This window comes from Fukomys damarensis, unplaced genomic scaffold (assembly GCF_012274545.1).
Source record: "Fukomys damarensis isolate Sample0158 unplaced genomic scaffold, DMR_v1.0_HiC HiC_scaffold_30, whole genome shotgun sequence".
NCBI lineage: Eukaryota > Metazoa > Chordata > Mammalia > Rodentia > Bathyergidae > Fukomys > Fukomys damarensis.
This window is the reverse complement of record NW_022900942.1, coordinates 69310549-69324370: the sequence shown is the minus strand read 5'-3', so window position 1 is coordinate 69324370 and position 13822 is coordinate 69310549. Positions and strand designations below refer to the sequence as shown.

Below are 13822 nucleotides of genomic sequence, written 5' to 3'. Positions count from 1 at the left end.
AGACTGTGTCCCGCTTTTTTTTTTTTTTTTTTTTTTTTTTTTGAGACAGTGTCTCACTATGTAGTTGAGACTGACCTGGAATTCACTATGTAGACCAGGCTGGTCTCGAACTTGCAGTGATCCTAATGCCTCAACCTCCCGAGTGCTGGGATTACAGGCGTGCACCCCCACGCCCAGCTAGGTCCCACTTTTTAATACCCCAGCTAGCTCTGAATTTGCCAATTTGTTAATTCACTGATGAGACTAGTGCCCTCACAGTCCAGTTGTCTTTTTTATTGTCTCTTAATCCTGCCAAGTAGACGATCAAGATTAACCATTACAGGATGTCAGTTAACATAACTCAGTGCATCAGCAATGGTCCTCAGGGGGTATCAACAACCACAGATCATCTTGTTATCATATGTAAAAAATATTTAATAAAATATAATTGGCTTTGTTTTTTAAAAAATAATGTTAATAAAGAATAGAAAGACACTTTCTTAGTATGATTATAAAAGATTTTTCTACCAACAGAAAAATCATGAATAGTGTAACTTTTAATTCCTATGTTCTCCACGTTGGAGATAAGGCAGCCTGAAGCCAGAGAAATCGTGGTTATATGGGCCATGCATGAGGTGCTGAAGTTGTCAAGGACATCAGCGAGAGCTGGGATGAAGTAGCAGGTGGTCTTCTATGTGTGTAAATAAATGACTATGAAACTTGTAAGTGACGGTGACAAGAAGTGGGGAAAGGTGACATGTTGGTAGCATGAGCCTCAAAGGAGCTAGAGTATTTTCAGCACTTGAAGTGTTAGGGGAACAGATGGACTTTAAGCAGCAGAACAGTAAGGAGTACAGTCTCATCATCTCTTGTCCTTGTGAAGGAAAAGATCAGAGGAAAGCTCAAAGATGTAGGGAAAAGTATAGCAAACAGAAAAAAGAGGAGAAGGGGAATCAATGAGTAGGGAGGCATTTTTTTAAGTTTAAGAATATAGCAAGACAATACAAATATTTGGGAGAAAAGTACCAAAGACTGAAAATATCATGCTGAAGTGCAAAGTTCAATTGTACTGTGAAATGTGAAAAATGGGTGACTTCAGAGTAAACATGCACTCTGTGTCCAGTACACACAAAGAACTCTGGACAATTTTAAGAACACCAAGAATGAAGAAAAGACCTTCTGAGTTCCAGGTATTAAAAAAAAGAGATTACTCATCTAAAACAGATAATCAGCCCAGTAACAGTGGATGCTAGGAAATAGCATCTTTAATATTCAGGAAGCAAAATGATTTGCAACTTAGAAATCTAGGTCAAACAAACTGGTCATACAAACTGTCTTGTATACCATGTTTCTCCAAAAAGTAAGACCTAGCCGAAAACCTCCCAGCCTTGAAAACTGGAGGTCAAAAGTGCCAGTCTCATTCAGCCTATCCTTGCCTCACCTACCTCACAGAGTAGTCACCAAGCAAGAGAACAGTGATGGCAGCTAGGTCTTCTTGTGAGGAAAAGAAGGTATATGAGTACCAAATAATAACATTTCAGATATGAGTAAAGTTGGTTAAGATGTTCCCAGCAAAACAAAGGTTTTAACCCCCACAAAAATAAGAGGAAGACATAACACAAAGAACTGTTGATTTTGCCAGGCAGTATTTCTTTTTCTTTTTTTTTTTTTTAACCATATATCGAACTTGGGACCTTGTACTTGCAAGGCAGGCGGTGGAATCACTGAGCTAAATCCCCAGCAACCAGGCAACATTTCTCATATTAACCAAATCTGGATTCCCTGGGGCAGGAGGGACAACCTTCATCGCTCTACGTTTATGTGCTGCCAGTGGATTTGATTCCATCATGAATTAAAAGATTAGAATTCTGACAAGACTTAAATCCACTGATGCATCATTTGAGGAAAATAATAAAAAATAATGATAAACACTAAAAAAAGAATGATATGAAATTATATAGTTGTAGCCTCACATTACGTTTGTATAAATCCCACAGCAACAAAATTGCTAGAGTAACACCTTCCTCATCTACAGGTTTGGACTGTCTGCCACTCACAGGGCACTGAAGTAGAAGGTACTGGACTAGAGATTGTTGTGATTGGAGGGCATTATGGTAGCGGATAATGAGGCAGACCGTGTTGAGATAGAGGGTCCTGAGGTTGCGGGTATTAACGTAGAGGGTGTTGAGGTAGACAGAGTTGAAGCAGAGGGCGCCGAGGTAAGGTTACTGATAGGGTGCTGAGGTAGAGGCTTTAATGAGGGAGCACAAGGCACTGTTTCTGGTGAGCCCAGTGCATTTTATGCTTTGCAGGACAACTGTGGAATTGCCAGCAGTACTGTGAGGATCTATCCACAAGGATTTGTGTAAAACAAAGCAATAGATCAAAGCAGAAAACCAGACTAAGAGGAAACCAATATTGAAAGCAATAGAAGAGGATAAATAGACACAGTGTGCAAATGAGTCCTTAAGTCTACACCAGTAGGCTGGGGAGTCTTAGTGAACCATCAACATACTTCAATAGTTCCCACAGGCACCATAAAATCAAGGTTCATAAAAATGACCCAATACTCCTAAGTGAAATAAATAAATCCCACATGTGTAAATACCGAATAGTTTCCCTGGTGTGAATATTCTGCAACAATGCATAAGATTCTAATAAGATTACTGACATTTAGAAATGGGAGGAAAGGAGCTAAAGGTGTAGGGAAGGTGTGATACGTAGGGGAAGAACAAAAAGGGAAAAGAAAAAAATGTGAGAGAATGAAAAGATGAAAATAAAGTGTTTGTAGATGGGGAGGGGAGGAGGGGGTGAAGGGAGGGCAGAGGTAAGGGGAAAAAAATGAGAATCAAGACTTGCCATGTAAAGGTACATGATCCCAACAATGAATGTAACTGTACTGTATCCCTAAATGTACCAATAAACACAATAAAAAAAAAATGACCCAAATTATCCAGATCAGTTAAACAGTGTGTTCTATATGCACAGTTTTAAAAGGTAAAGGCAGCTGGGTGTGGTGGCACAGGCCTGTAATCCTAACACTCTGGGAAGCTGAGGTAGGAGCACTGCAAGTTCAAGCCCAACCTGGGCAGCTTAACAACTGAAGCCAGACTATGTCTCAGAATAAAAAATAGAAACAGGCTGGTGATATGGCTCGGTGCAAAGGTTCTGCGTTCAGTCCCCAATAATGGAAAAAAGGTAACTGTGTTATCAAAAGTAATAATACAATCTATTGTGATTCACGTGTCTTGATCCAGTTACCCCATTCCAGGGAATTATAGTAAAAAAAACTGAAGAGAGGAATAGTATATCCTAAGTACCATCTAATAACCACATGGCAAAATCGTACTTGAAAAATACTGTGAAAGAGTGACTAACAATGAATTAGATGTTAAAATGGTATCTCAAAGTGACTAAACGTTAGCGGATCTATGTAAACATATATAATTTTTCTCCATATAACTTAGTAGGAAAACATTGTAAAATATTATATACTCTAGAAAGTATATACATGCCTGTGGAAGAGGAAGTAAACAGAAAAATTAGACTCTTGACTAAAGACCATGCAATTATATGTGTTTTCAGAAATTAAAAAACAGCCATAATTAATTAAATTTACCACAAAAGCCATCTTCAGCCCATAATTCAGTGACACTGAATACACTCAGTGTGGTGCATCCATCACCATTACTCATCTCCAGAGCCTTTTTCTCCCCCTACCGCACTGGATCTTTACGCCAGAGAACACGGAACTACACTCCAGGCCCACCCCTCCCCCCTCTTTTTTTTCTTTTTCTTTCTTTCTTTCTTTTTTTTTTTTTTTTCAGACATGGTCTCGTTACATGGCTAGGCTGTCCTCAAACTCACAATCCTCTTACCTCAGCCTCCCAAATCGCTGGGATTCCAAGCATGCACCACTTTTCCTGGCTTCCAGTTCTTTTGCATCACTCCAAACAGGGACATGAGGGACATGCTCATACTCGTTAAACAGTGAACTTCCATTCCCTCTTCCCCCAGAATCCGTATACGAGAACTACTTCATAAAAGCAGAATCATATTGCCTTTTGAATTTAATATTTTTAAAAAGAAGATGGAAAACTCTTCAATAATGCTAAATAAGAATTTTTAAATTGTCATAAATGACAGAAAAAAACTGATTATTCTATAGACAAGGTAACATTAGCCATTCAGCCCATTTTAATCTGGTCAAAGTGACCAAGAACAACTCACTTCAAGGGAAGTTGAGCTTTCTGCAATCCAGTCAACCACTGTGAGCCCTCACTCCTGAAAAACTAGCCAGCCAAGGACTGTCTACTCTGAAAACAGCCTCCAGGTGTGAACCACCAGAAGCAGTATCACCAGAGCAAGCACAGTGCCACAGGTGACCTCTACCCACTGCCTCTCTGAAGTCCACCAAGCCCTGAATTCCACATTAACCTCGGTGATATCTCTAACATTCTTGAAGCAACAGACCAGCAGGGGTAACTCTAATCCAGTAAACGATAAACTCAGCTGTGCCTTTTACTACTGATTAAAAACAACAGAAGATGCTAAGTGCCAGCTTGCCCATAAGGCATTGATTACTGTAGAAATCAATATAGACAATTATTTAAATTATGTTACAAAAATGGCTCTTGAACTTAGATGCTTTCACTGTATTGTCCTATGAGACTGGGGACTTCACTATTAAGGACAACGATGGAAATTGGTTATAAGTCTTTTAAGAAGTACTTGAGTGCTCGGCGTGGTGGCACATGTCTGTAACTCCAGCACTCGGGAGGCTGAAGAAGGAGATCGCCACAAGTTTGAGGTCAGCCTGGGCTACATCGTCAGTTCAAGGCCAGCTTGGACTACAGAGAAAGACCCTGCTTAAAAAAGAAAAGGAAAAAAAAAAGACTTGGGAGTAATCAGTGGGATAGAAATGTTGTTTTTACCTTTAATGGTTCTTTATGAGCCACATAGTCCTCAGGGTGCTCCAAAAACTTTTCTTTAGCCTCAGCACTAGAAAAGTAGTACATTTTTTCTCGATATTTAGCTGCTTCTTCTGTGTTGCCTGGCTGTAGGATGAAGTTTTCTTTGAGAACCACTGGACAAAAATGCTTTGTGTCTCCCAAATGCCTGTGTTTTTCTTTAGTTCTTTCTTCATTCTAGAAATAGCGTTTAGTTTAGAGAATATTAAAAACCACTTTGTTGCAATGCTAAAGAGAAACTTAAAATTTCACCTTGACTAATATCTAACCTATAACAATCCAATTCAAAACAACGCACAAAAGGGCTGGGGATTTTGTTCAGTGGTTCCACCGCTGCCTCACAAGCACAAGGGTCTGAGTTCAATCCCCGGTACCCCCCCAAAACACACACACACACACACACACACAAACACACACACACACACACACGAAAGATTACCCCGATACTATTTTAATTAAACCCCCTTCTTTTCACTTTTATCTTTCTTCCTAAGCCAATTTTAAATGATTTTACATCCTAAGTCTTTCATTTTCATAAAAAATTAAGCAGCACTAAGAATCAAGGGGTGTCAGCCTCCCACCAGCACAACGGTGATGAGAGACTCCAGCCTGTGCTAGGGCAGGGTCAGTGTAAGTCCAGTTTCCTAAAATAAAATCATTTCCTAGAACTAAAAGCTGAGTCAGAGTCACAGCTTCTCAACTACTTCGAATGAAGTTGGAGACACCTAAGGATTGCTTTTCTTCCATTTAGGTGGATATATGATCAAATGATAACTTGGAAATATTTAGTTCAAAAGAAAAACACAACATTGTGATAAAAATGTATAAAGTACTTTAAGGACACTTGCAACTTATTTAAAGGCTGCAACTATACTGAAATGTTTGTTATAAAATGCTTACTCCAGAAATATTCAAACACATCACAATGTATAAAGAGTGAAAATTTCCTCTCACCTTTTCCTCCCAATGCTATGCACACTCCAGACTCTGTTCAGAGTCTGCATTCTAAGTAATGCTACCAATATACATACAACGTACTTAGGCACAAAGACAGTATTAAAAAAAAAACAAAGGAAATACTTTTCATAATTATTCTACAACATGCTTCTTAGAAATAACAAAACACTTTCTCTAAAGGTGCAAGAAGGAACCAAATTGATACTCTTCTCTCATCATTCTTGTTCAATTTTCCTATCTGGCTATTCTAGCTTCAAAATGAGCTGAGAAGTACTAGTTTTATTTTATGTTTAATGATATGGAAAAGTTTAAAGAACATAGGGATACAAATACATGTGTTTCCATTAATGTATATGTATGCATGTGAGTGTGTGTGTGTATGTGTGTATAATCTATAAAACCCCTTCTTTTTGTTTTTATCTTTCCTCCTAAGCCAATTTTAAATGACTTTTTTTGCTAACCCTTTTTTTATTTTGACTTTCAAATTTGTTAGTACAAAATCCCTATAATTTAAAACAATTCCTTTAAACATCAGACTACATGCCCATTTTTGGTTCAGATATTTTATTATTGTTCCTATTTATCTAAGTCAGCTTGATAAGTTTATCTCTTGTATTGCTCTTGGCAGTCAGTTTTCATTATTGTTCTATTGTTTTGTTTTCCTACTTCGTTAGTTTTTGCCTTTCATCTTCTCCTACTTTCTTTTGTTTGTTTTGTTGTATTTTTCCCATGTTCTTGAGTTAAATGCTTATTTTTTCAATCCTTCTAGTTTTTAAATAAGTAGACTTAAAAGTAGGGTTGCCAGACAGTGTATACAAAAAAATCTATGCTCCTTAATTGTGCTTGAATTTCAGAAAAAATAGTTGTTAGTATAATTACATACCATATTTTAAAATTCATTTATGTGAAATTCAAATTAACTATGAATTATATACACCTCATGACTTTAAGTTTCTACTTCTGCTGTGCCACAAATATTTTATGTGATTTTAAATTGATTATTCATCTTTAGTACATGCTTTCATTATTAATTCACTAGCATTTAGAAAAATATATATATTTAAAATTATCAAGTGTTTACATTGAGGGAATGGGAAAGTGATATCCTTCTATGGTGAGATTTTTGCTTTATTGTGTTACTGTCAGAGAGTATGATCTGTAATCTATCTTTTTATAAATATGATCTGTAATCTAATTTTTCTTTGAATTATCACATAGGCACTAAAAAGAACATTCATTCTTTATGGGTAAAGAGGTCTTTCTGACAGCAAGTTGAGTTTGGGTATTTAATTTCTCAGGGTATTATTTTTTGCCAGTGTGATCTCTCAATTGTAAGAATTGTTAGAGGATTTCATTAAGATTCCACTACGGTAGCATCACATCCTCCATATTTCTGATATTTTCTTCATATACATTTGATACCACAAAAATGGGATCTGAAACTGTGCTACCACCTAGTGCACTGTCCCTTTTATAATACAGTGGATTTAAAAATTTTTAATGCATTTCTTCTTGACTTTTACTTAAACTAATATCCAGAATGAATGCCATTTCTGTTAGCACTTTTTTTTTTTTTTTTTTTTTTTTGGTACCAGGGATCAAACTTGGGTCCTTGTGTTTGCAAGGAACCACTGAGGTAAATCCCAGGCCCAGCATGTGTCTTTTATATCTTAATCCTCTAGAGTTATTTTGTTTTTAAAAGCTAATTGTTACAATTGGCCTACATTTTGTATTAGAGCATGTGTAGAAAACATAATGAATACACTTATCTTGGGGAACTGATACACATACAAACCTCATCTTAGTATTTTTTATGGCCTACATTTTTTATTCCATATTTTCCTTAACAATGGGTCGACTCAGAATGATCCTGAAGTAAATTTTAGAATATGATGAATGTGTGCGTTGGTGATGGAGAAAGGAGTTCAGCATAAGGGATTCTGAGATGCTGACTGAAGACACTCTCTTCCTCTCTCTTCCAGCTCATCAGCGCCACCTACACAAGTGCTTAGGGAAGTGGCAGACGCCCTGGATGTCTCGGGTGTAAACTGCATAGCACACTGTCCTTCTGTGCTGGAAGAGCACCTAGAGACAAGCGTCAGAGGGATCAGCATACTCCTAAAATGGCAACTCTCCTTGACCCAGAAGCTGGGCGCGCAGGAAGGATCCAGGGAAGCGGGCTTGTTACGATTGGCCCATCTGCCTCTGAACTCCTGACCCATGGGGAGGGAAGTCACTCTGACCTTCATGATTTATGGGACTACTGTGGTGCATCAGCAACCGACCCGAACCACACTGAACCAGAAAAGAAAGCTGTCAAAAAAGAAGAAAAGGAAAATAAACATACATCTAAGGCTGAGCAGAAATAAGATCCATCAAGTAAAACAGATCACAAATGGAAGAAATCCAATTTGAGAAGAAAAAAAAACAATCTAAGAAATGCTCTTGTTGCTGAGACAAATACCTAACACCCTGAGTTAAAGGGGGGAAGGTTTATTTGCCTTGCAGTTCGTAGAGGTTTCAGTCCATAATTGGATGGCTCCAAGGCAGGATGGCAGAGGGGCAACTGTTCGTGGCAGCAGAAGACAGCAAAGGCAAGGAGGGAAGGGGGAGGGCTGTGGCAGAGGAGAAACATTTACTGGCAGACAGACCTCAGCAAAGCAACAAGGGACCTTAATAGCCTCTTCCTGCCCCCTTTATCTTATTCAGACTACTTAGGGCAAGTCACACTCACACTCTTAATCCTAGTGCCCTGGGGCCTACCACCGCACCATGAATCAATAACACACTCTAGATTCAGCCACCTTTAAAAACGTCCCATACAAGACCACATGAGGCTTTGGGGGGGGTATATCTAGATACAAGTCATAACATGAAGATTCAGGAACACACTAGAAGGTATTTGTGAGTATCAACGAAATATGTAAAGGAACTAAGAGTGACCATTTGTGGTAGATAAACGAGTGACTACTTGTGGTAGATAGAATATTGCCCCCCATCAAGATCTCCAGAACTTATGAATATGTTCCCTTACACTGCAAAAGACATTTTTAAGGATCGTGACATAGGAAGATTATCTAAGTGGGCCCAATGTATTGCAAGAAGATGATGGGATGATGAGAAGCAGAGGCTAAGGTGACGTATTCTGCAGACGGAGAGGGGACCGTGAGAAAAAGAGCAGCGAGGAATAGCAAGACAAGGATTCTCCCCAGAGAGAAGGACACAGCGTCACTCCCAACACGAGCTTTAGTTTCTAGGACTCACCTTTGGCCTCCGATTTTGAGAACTATATAATAATTTGTGTTATTTTAACATACCAAATTTAATGTAACAGCAAGAAACGAATGTATCCCTCGAGAGATTCCAATGAATGTCTTGCTTTAGAAGACTAAATGAAAGACATTTCTCCAAATATAAGGAAAAATAAGATTTCAAAGAAAAGATCTTTAGAGGACAGATGCAAAAGACTTAACATATTAAAAGTATAGAAGGAGAAAAAGAAAGAGATGGGAGGGAAGCAAGAACTGATTTCCCAGAGACATAGAAAGAAACAACCGACAGACTAAAAACACACCAGGAGAGGTGAGCTAGAGAAGAGACACCTGAACACATCCTGGGATGAGTCCCGAATGCTGGAGCAGCCTTTGAATAGATTTGTTCTTTGTGTTGGTGCTTTCTGTTTGGCAAAGGGAAACATCTTTGTGATTGAATTTTCCTATTACAAAATGATACACTCCCAATGTTAAAAAAAACGGAGAATATTGGTTTAAAATACAAATTACTTTTAAGTCTGTCACTTAGAAGTACCCACCATTAATACTTCTAGCTACTTTACTGAGGTATAACTGATATTAAAAATCACATATTTAAAGTATATAACTTGATAAATCTTAACATATGAATTCATCTGTAATACATCACTACAATCAAGAAAGTGGACATATTCCTTATACCAAAAGTACTCTCCTACCCCATCCGCTTCACATTGTCCCATCTCCAGGCAAACAACCACTGTTTCCTGTTATACACATCAGTTTGCATTTTTCTAAAATTCATATAAATAGAATCATGATACACACTTTTATTGTCTGGCTTCTTCCACTTCACAGAATTATGCTGAGATCAGCACAGGTTGTTGCATGTATCAGCATTTTTTATTTATAAAAACGTTTTTCCAGTGTTGGAGGCGGGTTATGACTATCCGTGAACAACTCTGAGTGGATGCACGTTTTCTTTCCCCTGGGGTGAATACTTCAGAGTGGAAGGACTGGGTCCAATGATGCATGCACATAACTTCTAAAAAACTGCCAAATTGTTTTTCCAAAGTGGTTGCAAAAACTGACATTCCCACTAGCAGTGCATAAGAGTTCTAGTTGTTCTCCATCCTTACGAACACTTGCTATGAGCAATCTTTAATTTTAGCCATTTCATCATTATCAAATAGCATCTCATTGTGATTTTAATTTATATTTCAAAATATATTTATATTAATATTTATCATAGTAACATACTTATATTATAAAATGTATATTTTATACTTTTGTTGCCATGTCTAAAAATTTTTGCATAATCCAAAGTCCCAATGATTTTTTTGTTTTGTTCTAGAAGTTTCATAGTTTTAAGCTATACATTTAGGCCTATGACTCATTTTGGCTTTTTAAAAATTACGTAACATTTGCTTCAACATTCAGTATTTTGCATATGCTTATGCAACCACTCAGCACTATTTATTGAAAGGTCTGTTTCTGGAACTTGGAATTCATTAAGCTTCTTGGATCTGAGAGCTTGGAATGTTTCCAAATTTGAAAAAACGTGGCCAATATTTCCTCATGTATTTTTCTACCTCTCTCTCCCAACACACACACCTCTCACAGATTCCAGTTACACATGTAACAGGTTGCCCGAAATTGTTCCACAAATCACTCGTGTTCTGCTGTTCTCATTTTTTCATTTCAATTCAGGATAGTTTCCTCTTCTGTTTCTGTTCTGACAGTTCCTATTGCTTTCTTCAAGTCCACCAATCTGCGATCGCTAAACTATCATCCTTTTATTCAATGTATATGTCATATTTAGTGATTTTGACAAAAATTTTCAAGTTGTGTTTATTATATCCTCTGTATCTCTGCTTAATTTATGAAATTTATAAAGTACATTTATAACAACTTTTAAAGTCCTTGTCAGCTAACTTTGACAGCTTTGTCAGTTCTAGAACAGTTTCTATTGACTGTCCTCATTATGAGTAATATTTTCCTGCCTGTCCGCAGGTCCAGGAATCTCTGAATAGATGCCAGAATTTTACTTTGCATTCCCATAAATATTGTCATTTTTTTCTTGGACACAGTTAAGTTATTTGAAAGCAGAATGACACTTTTGGCTCTGCTTTTATGTTAGGTGAGGCAAATGCAGCATTTTATGTCTAATTATTCACCATTCCAGAGGCCAGACCCTTGTTTGTACCCCATCTAATGCTTTATAAATTATGGGGTTTTCTGCTACACTATTAATGAACCATATAGCACTGTTAGATATTATGGAAAACCTGATAAATACCTGTGGACACAAATAAGAGACTATTCTGTTGCAGGCCAGAGTGGGACACAGAAGAAAGCAGCAGACATTAACTACAGAAGTCTGATGAGAAGAGAATCTGAACACAGGCAGAACAAAGCCCACATCTGTTAGCCACCCCACCTAATAGTCCCTCGGTGACAAAGCACTGAAGCTATTATCAGAATCACATGTATGTCATTTGTTGCTACACACACCTCTATATATTTGGTGTTAAATTAGGAGACAAGAAGTTAATTACAAGTCTATTTAGCTAACTTAATAACTTATTTTATTTATAAAGACACAAATTAAAAGGACTATTTCCTGTTTTATTATTGTCAGATGCCTGCACTGGGAAGCTATCATATAAGAGTGTCTGTCACTGTTCTGACACTAAGGGACGAGACTGGGCCTGCACATGCACTGCTTGTATTGGAGAGTATGGTACATTATCCTGCCAGCAGCCTCTCAAAGACCCCATTGCTGGGTTTTACATAAAAACCCACTTCTCTCAAATTTATAAAATATACATGCCCTTAATACCTACATATTTTTCCATTTGAAAAAATTTAAAAGATTTCCCTTTTATTTTTTCATGTCTTTCTTTAATACTAAGTAGCTCTGGCATTTTAGGGAGTCAAATGAACCTGGGGTAAGGGGAGAGCATATACAAAAATACTCATTTCTAATGTCAAAGATGCCTGTTTGTTCAGGTGGTGTCTAAGAAGGACAGTTACCACTTTGGATATATACATTTTCATTGATTTGCCAGATAAGAGCGAGTAGCAAGAAAACAATCATGCCTCTTCCTCTTCTTCCTCTTCTTCTGTCTCTTCATCTTCTGCTTCAGCTGGATAGTCTTCTGTGTCTTCATCATAATCTTCTACAGTTAACTCCAATGCACGATATTGAAATGGTTCTATCAAAAAAAAGAAGAAAAATCCTTGGGGAAAATATTTTTAGAATAAAAATATCAGCATACTACAGTAGTCAATGGTTAAAAATTATTACCATCAATCTCTTCGTTTTAATTTGCTTTATGTGACAAGTGGCCAGGAAGGCCAGTGGACATTCTGAGCAGACAGAGCCTGCACTCTGACCATAGTCGAGTATTTCCTAATCACCCTTGAAAGCATGGGACGCTGCACTTCATAAATTACCCAGAAGGGCCCTGAAGTTCCAAACTAGTTTTGGTTCTAGTACCTGCTCTTCCTCACAAATGTTATCATGGCAGCCCTTACTTTCCATAGTCTCAACCACTTTGTGAAGTAGCTCCTTTGGTGTTCTGTCAGCAATCTCCAGGTTTAAAATTTGAATGAAAGCATCACTAATGAGTGATTCCAGCTGTTTCCATGTGATCTTGAAAGAATCAATCTTCTTTTTAAAAGGCTCCATTTCAGGAACGTCAGGATAAGCATCTTCTGCAAACTCGGGTAGTACAACTTTCAAATAAAGGTTGAAAGAAAGAAAAAAGAAAGGCTTTAAATATCCTATCTCTAGCCATATTACCAAAATAAGTTATATTTTATGTTCTTAAGACATTGGAAAGAAGTAAACATAATATTCTAATCAATAATATACTTTCCTAAATTCACATTTTAATTTATATTTTTATATACTGTAGATGAATTATTACCTATGAATAAAACTCAAATTATTTGAATAGTTAATGCTTCACATGAAAATTTTAACTGTTAATTCAAGGTATACAATAAAATTTGATGAATATCAGTGTCAAAGCTGGATAGCCATACTTTCAGTGGAATAAGCTAAATACAAAGTGGCTGACAACACAGAAGCAGCATGCAGGAACTGTCCCCAAAACAGGGGGTAGGCTCTGTAAGAGATGAGAAGCACTTTTATGCACTAACTACTTCTATTCTACAGCCTAACCTGTTTCAATGACTTCTTCAGTTCCCAGGCTCTCTTTGGATCCTTTTGGAATTTCTTTTTTAGCTGCAGTATCCTCAGTAGGCTCAGAGACTTAAGAAAGAAATCTAATAGTTAATGTCTGGATTTTAAAAGGTTAATTTCTTTAACAAAATGGTGAAACAAGTAAAATTTCAAAACATCATTTAAATTGTATACAATACGTCTAATTGAAAATATAGTTCTTATTATGCAAAGAGTGGCATAAATACCTGACAGTATGAGGCCAGGGAATGAGGAATATTCCTAAATATATACCAGAACACAGACTCCTGTACTAATTGACATATGGTACATACAACTCTGGTTTAAAACTGTTGTTAAAAATATTTCAAAAGGTACAACATCCCAATGATGACTGTAACTGTACTGCATACCTAAAATGTACCAATAAACTCAATGAGAGAAAAATATATATATGTCAAACTTCTTTTAAT

General features: G+C 37.1%; 1 protein-coding gene across 6 annotated transcripts in view; it reads right to left on the bottom strand.

Moving 5' to 3' along the window:
- The window catches only part of Ak9 (adenylate kinase 9), a 115702-nt gene that overhangs the window by 46786 nt on the left and 55094 nt on the right, over positions 1–13822 (bottom strand). For all 6 annotated transcript variants that reach the window (XM_033757527.1, XM_033757529.1, XM_010638976.2 and 3 more), the window contains 4 exons: positions 13350–13439; positions 12698–12898; positions 12260–12375; positions 4914–5126 (listed from right to left, as the gene is read on the bottom strand). In XM_033757527.1, the coding sequence (XP_033613418.1) occupies positions 4914–5126; positions 12260–12375; positions 12698–12898; positions 13350–13439 (620 nt within the window). The remainder of the gene's footprint in view (positions 1–4913; positions 5127–12259; positions 12376–12697; positions 12899–13349; positions 13440–13822) is intronic.